The sequence below is a fragment of the Electrona antarctica genome (genome assembly GCF_951216825.1).
Source record: "Electrona antarctica genome assembly, chromosome: 24".
NCBI classification, from domain to species: domain Eukaryota; kingdom Metazoa; phylum Chordata; class Actinopteri; order Myctophiformes; family Myctophidae; genus Electrona; species Electrona antarctica.
The window spans coordinates 7111506-7132698 of NC_136803.1; the positions used below are offsets into that span (position 1 = coordinate 7111506).

Consider the following 21193-nt stretch of genomic DNA (forward strand, 5'->3'; position numbering starts at 1 on the left):
TCCGGAATTCAAAATGCAATTGGGTAAAAGTACAAAAGAATAGAATGAACCAGAACCTACCCTAGGCGTCCAGGATGGGCCCTCCAGGGGTCAGAATGAACCAGAACCTACCCTAGGGGGTCCAGGATGGGCCCCCCAGTGGTCAGAATGAACCAGAACCTACCCTAGGGGGTCCAGGATGGGCCCCCCAGTGGTCAGAATGAACCAGAACCTACCCTAGGGGGTCCAGGATGGGCCCTCCAGTGGTCAGGATGAACCAGAACCTACCCTAGGGGGTCCAGGATGGGCCCTCCAGTGGTCCAGGATGAACCAGAACCTACCCTAGGGGGTCCAGGATGGGCCCTCCAGTGGTCCAGGATGAACCAGAACCTACCCTAGGGGGTCCAGGATGGGCCCTCCAGTGGTCCAGGATGGGCCCTCCAGTGGTCAGCACAAACAATGAACCAGAACCTACCCTAGGGGGTCCAGGATGGGCCCTCCAGTGGTCAGCACAAACAATGAACCAGAACCTACCCTAGGGGGTCCAGGATGGGCCCTCCAGTGGTCAGCACAAACTGGTATTTGGCTCCGTAGACAAACACCGTCTCCATCAACGACCTGTGTTCTGATAACAACCATCCATCACTGGGCATTAATACTGTGTTCTGATAACAACCATCCATCACTGGGCATTAATACTGTGTTCTGATAACAACCATCCATCACTGGACATTAATACTGTGTTCTGATAACAACCATCCATCACTGGACATTAATACTGTGTTCTGATAACAACCATCCATCACTGGGCATTAATACTGTGTTCTGATAACAACCATCCATCACTGGGCATTAATACTGTGTTCTGATAACAACCATCCATCACTGGACATTAATACTGTGTTCTGATAACAACCATCCATCACTGGACATTAATACTGTGTTCTGATAACAACCATCCATCACTGGACATTAATACTGTGTTCTGATAACAACCATCCATCACTGGGCATTAATACTGTGTTCTGATAACAACCATCCATCACTGGACATTAATACTGTGTTCTGATAACAACCATCCATCACTGGACATTAATACTGTGTTCTGATAACAACCATCCATCACTGGACATTAATACTGTGTTCTGATAACAACCATCCATCACTGGTCATTAATACTGTGTTCTGATAACAACCATCCATCACTGGGTATTAATACTGTGTTCTGATAACAACCATCCATCACTGGGCATTAATACTGTGTTCTGATAACAACCATCCATCACTGGGCATTAATACTGTGTTCTGATAACAACCATCCATCACTGGGCATTAATACTGTGTTCTGATAACAACCATCCATCACTGGGTATTAATACTGTGTTCTGATAACAACCATCCATCACTGGTCATTAATACTGTGTTCTGATACAACCATCCATCACTGGGTATTAATACTGTGTTCTGATAACAACCATCCATCACTGGGTATTAATACTGTGTTCTGATAACAACCATCCATCACTGGGTATTAATACTGTGTTCTGATGACAACCATCCATCACTGGTCATTAATACTGTGTTCTGATAACAACCATCCATCACTGGTCATTAATACTGTGTTCTGATACAACCATCCATCACTGGTCATTAATACTGTGTTCTGATAACAACCATCCATCACTGGTCATTAATACTGTGTTCTGATAACAACCATCCATCACTGGTCATTAATACTGTGTTCTGATAACAACCATCCATCACTGGGCATTAATACTGTGTTCTGATAACAACCATCCATCACTGGGCATTAATACTGTGTTCTGATAACAACCATCCATCACTGGGCATTAATACTGTGTTCTGATAACAACCATCCATCACTGGGTATTAATACTGTGTTCTGATAACAACCATCCATCACTGGGCATTAATACTGTGTTCTGATAACAACCATCCATCACTGGGTATTAATACTGTGTTCTGATAACAACCATCCATCACTGGGCATTAATACTGTGTTCTGATAACAACCATCCATCACTGGGTATTAATACTGTGTTCTGATAACAACCATCCATCACTGGGCATTAATACTGTGTTCTGATAACAACCATCCATCACTGGTCATTAATACTGTGTTCTGATACAACCATCCATCACTGGTCATTAATACTGTGTTCTGATAACAACCATCCATCACTGGTCATTAATACTGTGTTCTGATACAACCATCCATCACTGGTCATTAATACTGTGTTCTGATAACAACCATCCATCACTGGTCATTAATACTGTGTTCTGATAACAACCATCCATCACTGGTCATTAATACTGTGTTCTGATAACAACCATCCATCACTGGGCATTAATACTGTGTTCTGATAACAACCATCCATCACTGGGCATTAATACTGTGTTCTGATAACAACCATCCATCACTGGACATTAATACTGTGTTCTGATAACAACCATCCATCACTGGGCATTAATACTGTGTTCTGATAACAACCATCCATCACTGGTCATTAATACTGTGTTCTGATAACAACCATCCATCACTGGGCATTAATACTGTGTTCTGATAACAACCATCCACTGGTCATTAATACTGTGTTCTGATAACAACCATCCATCACTGGTCATTAATACTGTGTTCTGATAACAACCATCCATCACTGGACATTAATACTGTGTTCTGATAACAACCATCCATCACTGGGCATTAATACTGTGTTCTGATAACAACCATCCATCACTGGGCATTAATACTGTGTTCTGATAACAACCATCCACTGGTCATTAATACTGTGTTCTGATAACAACCATCCATCACTGGACATTAATACTGTGTTCTGATAACAACCATCCATCACTGGTCATTAATACTGTGTTCTGATAACAACCATCCATCACTGGTCATTAATACTGTGTTCTGATAACAACCATCCATCACTGGTCATTAATACTGTGTTCTGATAACAACCATCCATCACTGGTCATTAATACTGTGTTCTGATAACAACCATCCATCACTGGGCATTAATACTGTGTTCTGATAACAACCATCCATCACTGGGCATTAATACTGTGTTCTGATAACAACCATCCATCACTGGGCATTAATACTGTGTTCTGATAACAACCATCCATCACTGGGCATTAATACTGTGTTCTGATAACAACCATCCATCACTGGGCATTAATACTGTGTTCTGATACAACCATCCATCACTGGTCATTAATACTGTGTTCTGATAACAACCATCCATCACTGGTCATTAATACTGTGTTCTGATAACAACCATCCATCACTGGGCATTAATACTGTGTTCTGATAACAACCATCCATCACTGGGCATTAATACTGTGTTCTGATAACAACCATCCATCACTGGTCATTAATACTGTGTTCTGATACAACCATCCATCACTGGGTATTAATACTGTGTTCTGATAACAACCATCCATCACTGGACATTAATACTGTGTTCTGATAACAACCATCCATCACTGGTCATTAATACTGTGTTCTGATACAACCATCCATCACTGGACATTAATACTGTGTTCTGATACAACCATCCATCACTGGTCATTAATACTGTGTTCTGATAACAACCATCCATCACTGGGTATTAATACTGTGTTCTGATAACAACCATCCATCACTGGGTATTAATACTGTGTTCTGATAACAACCATCCATCACTGGACATTAATACTGTGTTCTGATAACAACCATCCATCACTGGGTATTAATACTGTGTTCTGATAACAACCATCCATCACTGGACATTAATACTGTGTTCTGATACAACCATCCATCACTGGTCATTAATACTGTGTTCTGATAACAACCATCCATCACTGGGTATTAATACTGTGTTCTGATAACAACCATCCATCACTGGACATTAATACTGTGTTCTGATAACAACCATCCATCACTGAGCATTAATACTGTGTTCTGATAACAACCATCCATCACTGGGCATTAATACTGTGTTCTGATAACAACCATCCATCACTGAGCATTAATACTGTGTTCTGATACAACCATCCATCACTGGTCATTAATACTGTGTTCTGATAACAACCATCCATCACTGGTCATTAATACTGTGTTCTGATAACAACCATCCATCACTGGGCATTAATACTGTGTTCTGATAACAACCATCCATCACTGAGCATTAATACTGTGTTCTGATACAACCATCCATCACTGGTCATTAATACTGTGTTCTGATAACAACCATCCATCACTGGTCATTAATACTGTGTTCTGATAACAACCATCCATCACTGGGCATTAATACTGTGTTCTGATACAACCATCCATCACTGGGCATTAATACTGTGTTCTGATAACAACCATCCATCACTGGACATTAATACTGTGTTCTGATAACAACCATCTATCACTGGTCATTAATACACTCAAACCTAATCAATAATAATAATCACACAATCATCGGCCCACAAATCAACACCATTTCAGCCTATTCTAGCATTCTTCTTTAGGCCGGTCATAATAATTACATAATCGACTAATCGCAATTATTTGAGAATGAGATACGTTTCCATTTTGAAAAACGTCCATACATTTTCAAACATTTTTCAATAAGCTTACAACACGTTTTGGAAAGAAAAAAAATATTAAACATGTCAGTGATTTCTTTTAAGTATATTTAAGTTGTGTCATATCTGTCCTGTGCAATTTGTGATTACGAAGCCTAAAAGGCAAACGGAAATACAAATTGTAACGTTCCAACGTTTAATGCAAAAAAAAAAACACAATTAAATCATTAATCACAATTATTTGTGTGATAATTAATCGTTAAGTTAAATGTGTAATAGTGACAGCCCTATTCTTCCATCATTGCTCTGTCCTCGTGTTATGTACAGTACCTGGCGTCCCCAGCATCCGGATGTATCCCAGCACCATGTCTGTCCTCCCTCTGGCCGGCCTCTCCAAGGCCTGCAGGTCGGCGTCCGACTGCACGTACCTCAACTCGTCGAACAGGACGGCACTAAGACAGAGACAGATGTGTGACGCATACATAGATGTGTGACGTGGTTCATTCATATGGTATTACCTACGTAGATGCACTGCGACGCGAGTATGCGACACCGGCTCTAACAACATTGCAGAGATCAAGACCCTGATCGGCCAATCAGTCTCTCCTGATTGTGCCTGACACACATTTCAGGACCAGAGGAGATCGTGCGTTCGTCGTGGCCGGTCCCAACCTCTGGAACGCCCTGCCTCTCCATGTTCGCTCTGCTCGGTCTTTGGCGGTTTTCAAATCCCTATTAAAGACTCATTTTTACTCTATCGCTTTTAATTCAATTTAATTTAAGTCTACCCATGTAGCCTATGATGTTCCCATGTACTGCTTATTCATTGTATTTTACATTTTTCTCTCTTACATATTGAAGCAATGCCTGTGTATGTTATTATGCTCTGTAATGTGAAGCACTTTGGTTCGACCTCGGTCGATGTAAATGTGCTATACAAATAAAGTTTGATTTGATTTGATTTGATTTGATTAGACTGGAGGGTGTGGACTAGGAGGGCAGTGATTCAGGCGTCTCGAGTTTGTACCGTACTGGGTCAGGCTTTCGCATGATCAACAAAATCTTTACCGGGAAGATATTGCGCTTACCCCACAGATTCAGTTTTATTCATTAAAATAAGTTCCAGGTTGCAGCTGTATAATAACTATTATAACAACATAGAACCATGAACATAATATACCATCTGAAGGATGCTTTATCCAGTGTGCCTTACACAGTATAATACACAGTATAATGCCAGTGCCATGCTCGAAGTCTAACCTCACTGAGCAAAACACAGCGAATGGAATCCTTTCCCCTAGCACCATGTGGAACAGCTTCTGGGACCTTCATGGGGCCCTTGAACCCATGCAATTGCAGGCTACACACACACACACACACTTCTGACTGTTTGTAACATCATAGTCTTATCCTCTGTATCGTAAAGGCCTATTCATACCCCAGTTTTAGGTGATAAGGTGACCACCAAAATGGTGGTTAGTAAAAACAGAGAGATGTGTTGGTGTGAGTGGTGAGTCGCTTACCACCGCGGCGGCATGACATCATGTTGTAGTGGTGGTCACCTTATCACCAGTTAGTATTAGTAGCCTTGCCGAGCCATGAGGCCCATAGGGCAGGAGCCTATCTCCTGTTTCTGTAGCGTGAGGCAGCTTGATGTACAAGTACACCCCCTGGACATGACGCTAGTATGTCACAGGGACTTACCCCCAATCCAACCCTTGATGCTGAGTGTCAAGCAGGGAGGCACTGGGTCCCATTTTTAGAGTCTTTGGTATGACCCGGCCGGGGATCGAACCCCGACCTCCCAGTCTCAGGGCGGACACTCTAACCACAAGGCCACTGAGCTGGTTTTTATATCACCAGTATTAATAGGCCTTAATTTTATCCTTTCCCCTGTAAGTAGTATGCAGAACTATGGATCTAACCCCTAATCCTGCCAGTAGTACGCAGAACTACGGATCTAACCCCTAATCCTGCCAGTAGTACGCAGAACTATGGATCTAACCCCTAATCCTGCCAGTAGTACGCAGAACTACGGATCTAACCCCTAATCCTGCCAGTAGTACGCAGAACTATGGATCTAACCCCTAATCCTGCCAGTAGTACACAGAACTATGGATCTAACCCCTAATCCTGCCAGTAGTACGCAGAACTATGGATCTAACCCCTAATCCTGCCAGTAGTACACAGAACTATGGATCTAACCCCTAATCCTGCCAGTAGTACGCAGAACTATGCATCTAACCCCTAATCCTGCCAGTAGTACGCAGAACTACGGATCTAACCCCTAATCCTGCCAGTAGTACGCAGAACTACAGATCTAACCCCTAATCCTGCCAGTAGTACGCAGAACTACGGATCTAACCCCTAATCCTGCCAGTAGTACGCAGAACTACGGATCTAACCCCTAATCCTGCCAGTAGTACGCAGAACTACGGATCTAACCCCTAATCCTGCCAGTAGTACGCAGAACTACGGATCTAACCCCTAATCCTGCCAGTGTTACAGCAGGCCTAGAAACAGAAACAAACTATAGGAATAAAATATCGCTGTGCGTTCAGTTTCCTTTTGGAAGTCAGTGGTTCTCAACTAAAATACTTCCAAATTCAGAACGAAAACAAATCTTTCATTTAAAAAAATGTCATTTTTGATTTGTGTGAGAACTACTGATGTAGAAGGCCTTTGGAAGGCAATCGGCCCGAGGTCTTAATCATTAAGACTTAATGGGTTAATGTTTTGATATATATTATCAATACAATCTTCAACGTTTAGCCAATAGAGGGTTTTCACATGGATAAGGTGAGTGGCAAATCGAGTGGCAAAGTGAGTTTAACGTTGTTTAATGTTTAACGCAATCAGACTTTTCTGTTTGGATGTATGGGCTAAGGCCAGAAAGTCGTTTTTTTGCCACTCAGCAGGCGTTCCTGCATAACTTCCGGGTATGCTGATGATGTCACGTGCTTAGCCTCTATTATTTGGGGGCCCACTTGTAATATATCTGGTCACGGCCCAGCAGTGAGCCCCGGGAGGCCCACAGGTTGAGAATGGCTGAGCTACGTGGTGTAAATCTGAATCCAGTTAACTTACAACAGGATGTGAGAGACTATAGCGTCGACATCGAACACAGTGTCCAGGTCAAAGCTCTTCAGTACTTCACCACCCCTGAGAGACAGACAGAAGAACACAGTGTCCAGGTCAAAGCTCTTCAGTACTTCACCACCCCTGAGAGACAGACAGAAGAACACAGAACACAGTGTCCAGGTCAAAGCTCTTCAGTACTTCACCACCCCTGAGAGACAGACAGAAGAACACAGACCCAGGTCAAAGCTCTTCAGTACTTCACCACCCCTGAGAGACAGACAGAAGAACACAGTGTCCAGGTCAAAGCTCTTCAGTACTTCACCACCCCTGAGAGACAGACAGAAGAACACAGACCCAGTGGTGGAAGAAGGTACCTGTAACTAATTACATTTACTTAAGTACTCTACTCAAGTACATTATTTTTGCTATTTGTACTTTACTTCAGTATTTCCAATTTCCAATAGTTTTACTTCTACTCCACTACATCTCAGAGTAACCTATATTGTACTTTTAGTCCACTACAATTATTTTTTGACAGTTTTAGTTACAAGTTATTTTGTGGATTTGTATTATTATTACAAAACATGCATTAACCACTTCAGCCCTATATCAATTTTGGCCTTTTGAAAATAGCCGATCTAGAATCTAGGTCTTATCAGCTCCACAGACTTCAAATTAGAGGTGCTGCGACTGCCTCCAAAAAATATTACATCCACTCACTGCTGATATGATTGAATTGATTGAGTAGGCATACATGCTGAACTACAGAAGTGAGGCCATGTATCCACCAGAGGGTGCTGAAAAAACTCACACAAACTTGGTCTTAAATACATTACCAGAAAACTCAAACAAAAGACTATGAGCCATTAAGCAGCTCAGCTATATGCTTATCTGGAGACCTCTGCATACCTGCATACATACCTCTAGTGAGAAAGGCTTGGACCTTGGAAGACCTCTGCATACCTGCATACAGACCTCTAGTGAGAAAGGCTTGGACCTTGGAAGCTACAGAGGCCGTTTTGCTGTCCTCTGATGGTGTTTGCAGGTTGGATCGTCACCATGTATATCTATGCAACTTACCTGAATAAATAGGCTTTCTTCATCAACTTCTCTCCTGTGCAGAATTTGGCCACCTGCTCTTTACTGCAATTCACCTGCAGAGACAAAGCGATCATTATACTAAAACCATCCATCCATCATCAAACCATGAATTATTTTACTGTGGTAGAAACAAACTTTATATGCTTTACAACCACTCTTTGAATTGCCCCCAGACCATGAAAAAAGTGGCAGTTGCTATTATAGGTAAATGGTAATTATAACAGAGCCTGCTCTGATTGATTGATTGATTGATACAAGTCAATACAAAAACTGTTACTTTGTGGACGAACCGTGATTAAGCACTAAACTTGTTCAAAACCGGGTCCACCTTTTTAATTTCATCAGAACATTAAAGACGTACAAAAAACCCAAACAGGAAATCATCATATAAAGAAAGTAAAAAAGGGAAAAACATGTACAGTATGAGGAAAAAGGGTGGGGGGGGGGGGGGGGTCTCAGACTTTATTTACAAGGGCCAGTTTCAAATTGCTGCTGTCCATAAGTGCTCTTTGAGAGCGGTTTTGAAGGAGTCAAGGGATTCACATGTCTTAATGGCTGTTGGTAGGGCGTTCCACATTTTAGTGGCATAGGAACGAAATTAATTTAATCCCTTGTTTGGGGTTTGTGCTTTAGTTGCTCTAAATATAAAACTCAGTTCTGAGGCCAGGCTTCAGTAGGACTTCAACTAAGTAACCTTGGCAACAGATATCCCATAATCGAGTAGAGCCTCAGCAGACTTCTCCAGCTGGACCAGGAACAGGGAGATGTCAGGAGACACTGGACAAAGAGACGGAGAGCATGACAGTTAAGACCTATTTTCAATAATAAAATAATAAGGAATAAATGTGGAATATTTTTGAAAAATATGAACTACACAACTACGCTGTCCCTGGCACAAATTTCAGATGGGGTGGGGGTCTGTGGCAAATTATATTGATTTGAGGGCATATTTGATTTGATTTGGGATCCCGTTGCGACCGCATGCCCTTGCTGACGTCGACCCCAGGCAGGGTTCGAATCCACAACCTTCCGCTTGACAGGCATATGCTCTAATCACTGCACCAAAGCGGCACTAACCTCACGTCACCAGGCTTTCAACCTCAGAGGAAAGCCTGGTCTGTGTTACTAAATTGCTGTGTTATCCAGTCGGGACTCGGGAGCGGATGATATCGTTACGTCATGTTGTAGTCTTTGTTTTGTAGTCATCAGGCCGAAACCCTCTAAACCAGAACATCCTTTCCCTCAAACCGGAAGAATAATACCTTCCAAATAAAAGCCTTGATGCGGCGTAGTGCGAGTCACGCTTTAATTGGAAAGGTATTAATTATGCTTCCGGTTTGAGGGAAAGGAAGCTCCAGTTTAGAGGTTTCCGGCCTGATGACTACAAAACAATGACTACAACATTCAACTATGATGAATTCCTGTTCTGTCCTTTGTCTATATAGAAGTGTCTATTTGTACGTCTCTAAATGTTTTTGATGAATTGAACATGGTGGACCCTATTGGAATTGGGTCGTCCACTCACAGTTAACAGCCTTTGTATTGAGTTTGTGCTTGAAATGTACTGTAATTCTGCAAACTGTTAATACATTTTTCAATCAATCATGACGTAACAATATCATCCGCATCATAAACGCAAAAAGGAATGCTGCCCAGGCTAGAGCAGCCCCACAATTCACAAACAATGATCAAACAAAAAACCAACAAAAACACCCAGGCTATATACAGTGCAACCTAAAAAGAACTAAGCTATATGTGACTGCACTGTAGTGTGGACTGTGGACTGTACCTTGATGCCCAAAGTAGACAAAGAGTGTCTTCCCAGAATGAGCTTTCTCACTAAAGCTGTCTGCAGTGTATTCCATTAGGCCTGATGTGTTTCCTGACACTGTGCATTGTGCCAGCACTGGACCCAGCATGAGCATCACCAACACACACATCCATGACATGGTGACCTGAAGAAGGTCCACTTATTGTCTTCACAGTTCACACACACACACACACACACACACACACACACACACACACACACGCTGGAGAAAAGGTCTTCGTTGTTATTGGACTCTATATGATGTAGGAAAAAAATAAAATATAATTTTTTGAGTCAATAGTCAGTCATCATGTACGACCTATACATTACCTGGAATCGTGAAGGCAAGTTCCAACTTCCAACCTCAATATTTGCAGAGGTTTTACAATAGTTGTTGTCCTGGTTTGTGGACTGGAGCATGTACAATGTGATGTTATAACACTGAAATTATAAAATAAGTGCACCTCTAATTTGAACATGATCTTACTGGCGTAGAATGGCTTTTACTGTTAACTGAAGCTAGTTGCATTTTTTTCCCCTTTTTTGCGCAAATCATAACATTTCTTAACAGATCAATGACATTTCATCAAATGATAATCAAAAGAAAGATGGTTAGTAGTTTAGTGTCTCTCTTCCTGACACAAAAGCCACGTGATCCAACCGGCCAATCAGGCGGATACGTCTTCCATGCGGACCAATCGGGTCAGTTGATCTGTGGGGTCTGGACGGGGCGATGGCCAATGGGCTGGCGTATCGGTTACGTGGGCGTGGTTTTGCATCTCACCCAAAGTAACTTTGGTTCTGTTTCAATTCAATTAAATTCAGAAAACATACGTTGTCATAGTAAAATAAAAATAAAACAGTTGAAAGTATATACAGTTGGAGGGGAGCATTTTTTCACTTAGGGACAAATAGCAGCATTTTTTTTCCTCAAGCCTATTTAAATAGTATACAAAAAACCCTCAGATTTAAGACGTGTTAAAAGGTAGCAGCTCTGTTTACATTCGTAACTTAGTCGTAGCAGTTCTTTGTTTACTGTGCCGCCATCTAGCGGATTAAAGCTGAATTGACCCGAGAGCCCGAGAGGACTCTGTTCAACGACGTCATCTTTACGCGTCTGTGTCATCACCATCGTTCCTCACAACCAACATGTGAAGAAAAATGGGAGCATTTGTGTCTTTACTAGTACTAGTTTCCATCTGTTAGACTTTATATCGCGATCTAGTTCGACCGACGGTGTATTTATAATCCCACTACCTACCTCCCCTGAGGGCAGATAACGTTACTACATATTGTTATTAATATTATTCCTGTATACTCACACAACTGTTACTTTACCGTTATGGATCCTAATATAATCAATATCCACGAAGATGAAGAGATCATTGAAGTGATCGACCTGGACGAAACTGAACCAGGGCCTGGTATGTAGTAGTAGTAGTAGTAGTAGTAGTAGTTTAGTAATAGTTGTTGGTATATTGGTGGTGGTGTGTGTTGTCCACTCAAATCCTATTTCTGTTGTTTAATTATGACTATAAAGTTCCCACTCAACTTTACTTATTATAGTCACTGCCTATATAGCCTTGGATCAAGACTATGATGTATGATGTATTTGATAAAATACATCTATGATAGTCTTAATTGATCCAAGGCTAACCACTGCCCATACACTGTACATTCCTGTGTTAAAAGACTACATTCATGCCCAAGGGAAACACTACTCAAAGTTTGAACCTGGATTAAATAACATCAAACAAGCCAACTAATATTTGTCACAAAACTACACTACTATTACTAAAGCCTAATGTTGTCCTGTCATGTATGGCCGTGGTGTCACTCGCTGAAAATCAACCTGTGTCCTCCTTGTCTCTCCGTCCGTGTGTCCAACAGATGATTTAGCTGACGACTTGGAGGACGTGGACTTTGACGACGCTGGAAACAACGATGACAACGACAGCGAATGCTGGGAGACAGAAGATGAGATGGAGGAGGAAGATGTTGAAGATCACAGCGAGTTGACCTTCTCTAAGCACACAGGTAACACTCGCTCCAATATCTGTACTGTAGGCACTCCCAGCAAATATTGAAAAAGTAGATTCGACACAAGACTGTGCGTCAGTGTGTGCATTTTTTGGCAGTTTGTACTGAGGCTATGAGTTGTGTGTACTGTGTAGTCGGTTGATCAGACCTGATTTGGGGCATCAGGGCAGCACAGGGGTAAAGTTACTGCCCTTCACCATGTCCATGGAGACTCACTAGCCCCTTTTCCACCAAAATAACATTGGTTCTAGAACTGGTGTTAGACAGTTTTTGGTTTAGACTATTCATTGGTTAGACCAGTCATTAGTCCTACAACTACAACCTCATCTCTCCTCATCTCAAACCCTAACCCTAACCTCCCATGGGGCAGCACACCTAAACCTAACCTTAACCCATGTCTAACCAATGCCTGTCTAAACTAAGTATGCACCCCGAACTGGTTCAGTTCTCGATTTTTGGAACCTTGGTGCTTTCACGGAACCAGTAGCCATTTTTTAATACAAATTCAACTGGTCATTTTCAGATTTGAATCTATGTAGCTGGTTAAACATTTTCAAATATCGTAATAAATACATTCCTTACACGTTACTGCAGTGCTTCGGTTTGGAGTCTTCTCATTGCTCCATATTATTGTACACATTCCCTACAGGCTCTGTGTTTTGTGTGAGCTTGGACCCGCTCACCAACACCATGGCCATCACAGGCGGTGAGGATGACAAGGCCTACGTCTGGACAGTGAGCAACGGAGAAGTTCTGTTTGAGTGCACCGGTGAGTAGTTAAGTAGATGTAGATGAGTAACCTTGTGTCGACACAGCTCACTTCATTCAGTACCGCGAACATGTAGATACTCCGTGTGAGCTGCGGAGGGAGAAGGTACCATCAAACTGCATTGTTGATCACGCTTAGGCCTCACTCAGACCTTTACTGCATTGCTGTATGCTTGTTGGATGAATGTTGTGTAGTGTCATGGCCGCCCCAATGCATTTCCAATGGGAGTCACATGGTTTGACACAACATTTGTGTTGTATGAGGGGGAGGGGCGCAGTCGAAACACAGCCGAAAGCCATACAACAGCTTGTAGTCCAAAATGTGGACTACAAACCATGTGACTTCCATTGGAAATGCATTGGGGCGGCCATGAGACTACACAACATTCATCCAACAAGCATACAGCAATGCAGTAAAGGTCTGAGTGAGGCCTTAGACTGTGTTGTAATGAGTGTTGGCATTGCAGCAGCACAACACACACAACCACAGCCAAAATTGACCAATGCCGTTTTGAACAGTTGCCAAGTCCGAGAATAGTTGTATCCAATTGGTCATATGGAAATCATTTCTGCTCAATTTATAAAAATGTGTACTGTACATGTCACATGGTGGAAAAAGCACACTTGCATCACATTGTGGATCTGCTTTTTTTGGGCTGGGATATTTTTCGTACGACAAAATATAAACCAGGATTTAGAATAATGAGGGAAAGGTGTCGTGAGCTGTACTGCTGCGTTCACATGGGCAGATGCAAAGATACAATCCACCATTCATTTTCAATGGATGCCAGCGACATGAAGATACAAAGATACACCGACGTTCGTAGCTGCTGCAATAGCTACAACAACAGCTACAAATACACTGTAGCTTTACATCTTTGTATCTTTTGCATCTGCCTGTGTGAACGCAGCATTCGGTGTCGATTTACTGTATTATTTGCATGTGTATCCACAGGACACAAAGACTCAGTGACGTGTGCCTCGTTTAGCCATGACTCCTCTATGGTGGCGTCAGGTGACATGAGTGGTGAGATCAAAGTGTGGAAGGTGGAGACCAAAGTAGAGATTTGGTCTTACGAGGTCGGAGACCTGGAGGTAAGAACTTTATTAACAGTATGTCTGTAATGTGTATATCACCTGTGTATATCACCTCTACTATATAATCATATTTTTGACTGCTGGGTAAATTATTATTTCATGGTGGTCTCAAGTTATACGTACTTGGATGAATTGAAACAATAATCAACAGATGAATGGGTCATGAATGAAGGGTTGTCTGCCTGGTGGCTCAACGGTACCATATAACTCCTTGTGAGTTCCAGGGGTTCAAATTCAAATCGTACTCCCGTCATGTCTCCCATGTTTCCCCATATCTCTGCCCGTGTTGTCCTGGCTCTCTACACTGCAGTGTTGTTTTCGTCAACTAAAACTAAGACGAAAAATGTTCGTCGACTACCTTTTTTCACTGATGAAAACTAAATGGAAACTAAATGAAAACTAAGCTATGAAGACTAAGACTAAATATACTGACAATTTCGTCAACAAATAAAAACTAGACTAAAATGTTAGGAAGGGACTATAGTGGACAAGAGATCCACTATAAGTCGTTTTACAATTAGTTGCATGCTGAAAATAGCTGATCTACAAGAGCTTGTAGATCAGCTATTTTCAGCAAGTGAAAATAACAGTCATTATGACGGCATCAATGCCCGCCAAAATACATTTTGTTCGACTAAATCAACTAGATTTAGTCGACTAAAATCTTATGATATTTAGGCGACTAAAACTAGACAAACACTAAAACATTCCAGGTGACTAAAATGTGACTAAAACTAAATTAAAACTATTCAAGAGACTATGACTAAAACTAAAATCTAAATTTGCTGCCAAAAACAACACTGCTACACTGACATCTCCATCTACTCCTATCCAGATACAGAGATCTAATCCTTAATGTTGTTTCCCATCATGTACGTTGGACCAGTGGTTGGAGTGGCATCCCTGTGCACCTGTGCTGTTAGCGGGAACCACAGACGGGAACGTGTGGATGTGGAAGATCCCGTCTGGCGACTGCAAAACCTTCCAGGGTCCTGGGTGTCAGGCGTCCAGCGGCAAGGTCCTGCCAGACGGTGAGGAACCACAATGACAATCACAGTGCAGTTTAACCATTCAAACCATTTGAAAATGTAATATTTAGTTGAGAGATTTGGTGTAGAGGGAAAAAGTGGTGCAAGTACAGAATCAACTCTGGTCCAGTCTTGAGGGTTTAAATGATGACTTCACCACTTCCAACCTATCTTCATATAATTGGTACTCACTAATGTTCATGATAAAATATCACGTCCTCATATAATCGGCTTTCTATTCCTGAAAAGTTACTATGCTATAATGGAAGCCATCGTTCTCACGATAATACAAATCTAAATATTCAAAAAGAACATTCCTGATCAATTATATGAAGATGCAAGATGCATAGCAGCTGATGTGTACTGTGCATTATATATACATAAGGACATTATTCAAGGTGCAGTATTCAGTTGAAATGGTTTTAACATGACGCTTGTCACCAGGTAAACGAGCTGTAGTGGGCTATGAGGACGGGTCAATACGACTGTGGGACCTCAAACAGGGCAACATTATCCACGTCATCAAGGGTGAGTTAAAAAGCATTGTTTGACACCGCATGGCGGCTATTTAAGGGGAGTAATGATACGGTAAGTGCACGGTGCTGAAACGTCTGCAATGTCTTTAGATTGTGTCTCATCAGGTACAGTGATAATCGGCATTCCAAACAGTTTTGTTTGTAAATACATCATAAGATGCGATTATCATCCATCTGTACTGGAAGCCTTGGCATGGAAGTCATTCAGAAGTCAGGGTTTCAACTATTGTCTCGATCCGATCACGTGTTCGGAAATGTTCAAATAATCGGAATCGGATTAGGAGCAAAATAATTTGATCGGGACATCCCTAGTATCAATATTATATTCATATCATGATATTAGACTGTCTGTAATTTTGGATATTAGGCATACGGCATAAGTGACGTGTTCTATAAAAATATAAATATCGGATTGGGAAAAATTGGTATCGGCAGATTCTCAAAATCTCAATCTGGTACCCAGCTAAATGATGAAGAGTTGGTAATCAAATGGACCCTTATAGATCTTTAACTTTTGAGAGTGTAAAATGAAACCAAATGAACCCATACGGGTCCATTTGGTTTTATTTTACGCTCTCAAGAGTTACATTATTGTTAAACATCTTTATTACTTAATTTACAAGAAGTCTACACACAATTAGAGAATTTAAAATAGCCCCCATTATCGATTTTCTTTTTTGTTCACCAAACTGTCTATACCAAATCTCTCATTTGAGACACCATGCCACAAATACATGACATCTCCTGCAACAGGTCACGAAGGCCACAAGGCGGTGCTGACTTGCATGGCATGCAACAAGGATGGCTCTCTGGTGATGACGGGCTCAGTGGACGGCTCAGCGAAGCTCATCAACACCACCACAGGAAAGGTAAGGCAGTGGTTCGCCATGACAAACAATGGAGAGGAAATGGGCTTAGCACAAATCAAATTGATAGAGGTTGCACTCGGGGTTGCTAGAAAATGTATTGCAATAACATGGAAGTCTGACTCCCCCCCACCTATCGCAAGATGGTCCTCAGAAATGAACAGTTGTGTTCCTCTTCGACAAGAAGATTTATATTCGAAAGGGTTTGAAACATTTTTGAAGATTTGGCAACCTTATTTGAATTATATGGAAAATTTGTCCTTACCTGTATCAGAAATGTTATAGGTTAGTTATTTTCAGCTATCTCAGTCTGGTTCGATTGCTTCCGGAAACAATTTTCTCTGTACAGTAGATTTGTCTCTTCTTGTTTTGTTTTGTTTTGTTTTTTCCACGTTTTTTGTATAATATTATTATTGTTATTATGCTGTCTTCTATGTATGTGGGTTTGTATGTGGGGAGGGGGGAGGGCTGTGGACGGGTGGTCTGCGTATTTTGTGAAAAATTGAAAATAAAAACAAAATATATAAAAAAAAAAAAGTGCATAGCCAACATCTACAAAATGACTGTTAGTAAGATACGTGCATGGTTGTTTTGCTAGTAAAGCTTTCATGTACTTGTATTTTGAAAACCCTGCACAACCTAAGGGTTGTGGTGGATAACGCCAAGTGTTTTTTTTTATTTTTTCCTCTGCGTTGTTGTTGTTGGCACGATTATCTAAAGCCGCATAATATAACATATTTTATTATCCACATTTTGCAGTGTTTAAAATTAAACTGTGCATGCATGCACTTATCTGTATTTTTGCGTTTTTCTTTTTTTTAAAGGTCCTTGGAACTTTCTCATTGGACGGAGGAAAAGCCAAGTCCTCAAAAGACGAGGAGCAAACCAATTCTGTGGAATCAGTGGGATTCTGCAGCGTGTGAGTACTACAGAGACACTTTTGTAATGACCAACAATCACCTCTTAGAGGTGATTGTTGGTCATTACAAAACATAAACTGGAGCTGATCCATTTAAGGATTTAAAAACAAATAAAGATCTGTCTTCACCGTACGTCTCCTCTGTTGCAGCTTTCCCCTGGTGGCTGTGGCGTTCTTGGATGGGACCCTGGCTGTGTACGACCTCTCCACGCAGACCTTGAGACACAAGTGGCAAAACAAAGTAAGACACATTTCATTTGATTTTCAGCACCTACAGCTGCAATCCAGGACTTATTTGAACTAATAAATGTTATTTTAACCAATCTGTAATGGTGGAGTATGTTAATACAACATAAACTAGCACATCTGCTGTGGTTGGAGCTGGAGGTGGTCTCCCTACTCATCCATTGAGAGACTTAGAATGGTGTTGGTACTGGTTGACAATGTCAATAAAGTTAATTGAAGTAGATAGTGAAACAGATTGGACACTAGGGGCTCTATCTTGCACCATTTTTAAATAGTTAAAATAGCCAATCTACATCAACACGTTGTGAGCTTGTAGATTGGCTATTTTAACTATTCAAAAATGTTTTTCAAAATAAAATAAAATAGGCAAAGTCTTTTAGAGATTAGGGGTTTAGCATGGACGAAATTAGAGCCTTAGATGCGCTGCCATATGTTGTAGTGGTTGTAATACTACTCTTATTATTATAAGTATTATTTTACATTCGTCCGTCACATTCCTTTCTTGTCTTACATCAGTGGTGTATATGTTTGATGTGCATATCTCCATGTGCGTGGGCTATGCTGACTCCTGTGTGTTTGTGTTCATTTGTCTGTCTGTCTGTCTGTCTGTGTTTGCATTTTTTTGTCTGGTCCAGGCTCCCATTGTGCGCATGCAGTGGGAGGACTCCAGCTCCGTAGTGGCCACCTGCAGTCTGGATGGAGTACTGCGCCTTTGGGACGGGCGCTCGGGCACCATGGTGTCCGAGTTCCACGGCCACACCGCTGAGATCCTAGACTTCACCCTCAACAGGTACGCAGCCCAGTTATTTTAAGATTAAAGAGTATTTGAAGTGGTCAAACTAGCAATATAATACATGTTTAGAAGCATCGTCCAATCCATAAACACCAAATGACACAAAAGCTAAGTTTAAAGCCTCAACCTGTGATTTCTTGTAGAACAGCAACACCATAGGTTTAGAACATACATGGGCAACTGGCGGCCCGGGGGCCACATGCGGCCCCCACCTTCACTTAATGCGGCCCTCAGGTTAATCAGAATACTGATATATTACTGATTTGTAAACATGACCCGCTTTAATTACTTCAGTCTAAATTAGTAGCTTAATGAGTAGTATTAAAATGTTATTGTCTTTCTTTTATGTCCAATGTATTTGTATGTGGTTCATGAAGACATATAACTATAATTAAAGGCATTTGAAATTAAATAAAAATGTTACTTTTCAGGATTACAATTGAAAAATAGCAAAACAATAATTTCACTTCATATAATAGCAAAAATAGCTAGATCCTATATCTTTGCTATGACAGAAATATGCAATGTGGCCCTCTGGAGTGAGTGTGGAAATATAGTGGCCCTTTCCATCGTCAAAGTTGCCCACCCCTGGTTTAGAATGTTTAGCTTTATTCCATGAGCCCTAGCCGCTATACTCACTACGGTGGCCGAGTGTCATTTAAATAAATGTTCTCTTACACAGTGGCAAATCATTAAGAATTTTGCAAACCTCTGTACCAAAAGTATTTTGTCGGTTGCTTTTCCGCAAGTCAAGTAAAGAATTATGTCTCGCATGGATCTACAGAGAAGCGTCGCTGGCCATCACCGCCTCTGGGGACAACCAGGCCAAAGTCTTCCTCCTCCAGAGTCCTGACCGGTAGAAGCTGCGGACAAGACTTTAAAGAGATGTTGCAAAGATGGACTGAATCATACCCCACTCTCCCCAGGCCACAGATGAACTGAATCATACCCCACTCTCCCCAGGCCACAGATGAACTGAATCATACCCCACTCTCCCCAGGCCACAGATGAACTGAATCATACCCCACTCCCCAGGCCACAAACATGGCAGCCAATGATCAGTCAGTAGTAGGAGTGTGTTTTGCAGTCTACCATGATTCACTCACTAGATTTCAAATGATTGTTTTGCCCATAGGGTTTTTGACGTATGCAGTGTATGAGAGTTTCACAGTCATTTTGGACAGTGGTTCTCAAACGTTTTAATTTCAAGAACCCCCAGAACTCTTGAGTGTAGAAATGGAACAAAATAGATCTGTAAGTTCCATTTGTAGAGTTTAAAGGTCCAAGGAAGCAAGAGGGTCATTTTGTTTGTGTTACAAACATCCTAAAAATATTGTTGATTCTTGAGACTATCTTGTTTATCAAACGTGTGAATGTCATGAACCCTTTAAGTTAACTTTTGTTCTTAATTCAAAACCTAATGACAAATTATACTGTAAATCTGGAGTGGGAACTTATGGTGGACGTGAGTAAGTCTCTGCCTGTGTGACCATGCTTTTTAGAGGAATATAGTGGGTGACAAAAAAAAATGTAGTAAGCATGTGAGTAAATTTGTTTGCTGCCGGCACACATTTGTGTGTCATGTATTTAACAGAATTGAAGCTTTTCACATGGAAAGATTACAGCCGTTTAGTATTTTACAGATTTTTATTGTAGAATTGGTTGATTTCTCTTCTGGTCTCTCATCGGTTGTAGATGAAACCTCCCAGCAATGCAACAGACATTGCTATTTATATTTGTATGATTTTTTTTATTTTCTCCCAATTTGTCCCTACCGCCTCACCTACCAGTTCCTTTATTGTGTTTCGTGCTTGATCAGCTGTGTCTGATGGAGCTTGGCACGCATGATCACAGGCTATGTTGTCATTTAGATTATTGGTTTTCTTGTGGTAGAAGGATTTAGGTATTGTGGATCTAGCCTGTGTAGAGTCTCATTCCAATTCTGCAGAACAGGCTTAAGGATTTAATTTTCAATGCAAGATGTACTTCCTTATGTGTGCAACTGTACACTAATCCTTACGAGGAAATTCTACGAACTGATTAATTGTTACACCCGGTATGGTTGCCACGTAATAAAAGGAAACCGGTCTGATTTGATTTGACGGGAATCGCCAATGTTCTTATAACTAAACTCTTGTCGACTCATTTTACACAGAATAGGCTGCTGAAGATTTTTTTTCTTTTCTTTTTTTAGATTGATTTATTGACAATGTACACATTGTCGTATCACTTTACAGAATCTCTTTTTTTTAAACAAGACATACTGAAAAACAAAACAAAAAGACAAGCCAGACTAAAATCAAAACTAGAAAAAATAAAGCCCCCCCACGCCTGCCTGCTAGCG

The 21193-nt window shown here is 41.2% G+C and overlaps 2 protein-coding genes across 4 annotated transcripts in view; one reads left to right on the plus strand and one right to left on the minus strand.

The window, feature by feature from the left end:
- The window catches only part of txndc16 (thioredoxin domain containing 16), a 33875-nt gene extending 22752 nt beyond the window's left edge, over positions 1-11123 (minus strand). For both annotated transcript variants that reach the window (XR_013789061.1, XM_079495033.1), the window contains exons 1-7: positions 10886-11123; positions 10535-10722; positions 9440-9522; positions 8725-8798; positions 7651-7725; positions 4894-5015; positions 514-604 (exon numbers count right to left, since the gene is read on the minus strand). Coding sequence is in view for 1 of the 2 variants with exons in the window: in XM_079495033.1 (XP_079351159.1) it covers positions 514-604; positions 4894-5015; positions 7651-7725; positions 8725-8798; positions 9440-9522; positions 10535-10694 (605 nt within the window). In the remaining variant the exon portion in view is untranslated. The remainder of the gene's footprint in view (positions 1-513; positions 605-4893; positions 5016-7650; positions 7726-8724; positions 8799-9439; positions 9523-10534; positions 10723-10885) is intronic.
- Positions 11124-11464: 341 nt separating this feature from the next.
- aamp (angio-associated, migratory cell protein) lies at positions 11465-20946 on the plus strand. Of its 2 annotated transcripts, XR_013789103.1 has the most exons (12): positions 11465-11979; positions 12446-12592; positions 13245-13364; positions 14319-14458; positions 15348-15492; positions 15934-16017; positions 16779-16894; positions 17716-17810; positions 17961-18051; positions 18692-18846; positions 19634-19812; positions 19885-20946. XR_013789103.1 is itself a non-coding variant. In XM_079495176.1 (11 exons), the coding sequence occupies exons 1-11, from the start codon at positions 11898-11900 to the stop codon at positions 19707-19709; spliced, it is 1251 nt and encodes a 416-aa protein (XP_079351302.1). In that variant the 5' UTR covers positions 11466-11897; the 3' UTR covers positions 19710-20946. The 2 variants fall into 2 exon arrangements, 1 of the variants encoding a protein (XP_079351302.1); XM_079495176.1 differs by having other exon boundaries at positions 11466-11979; positions 19634-20946.
- The last annotated feature ends 247 nt before the right edge of the window (positions 20947-21193 follow it).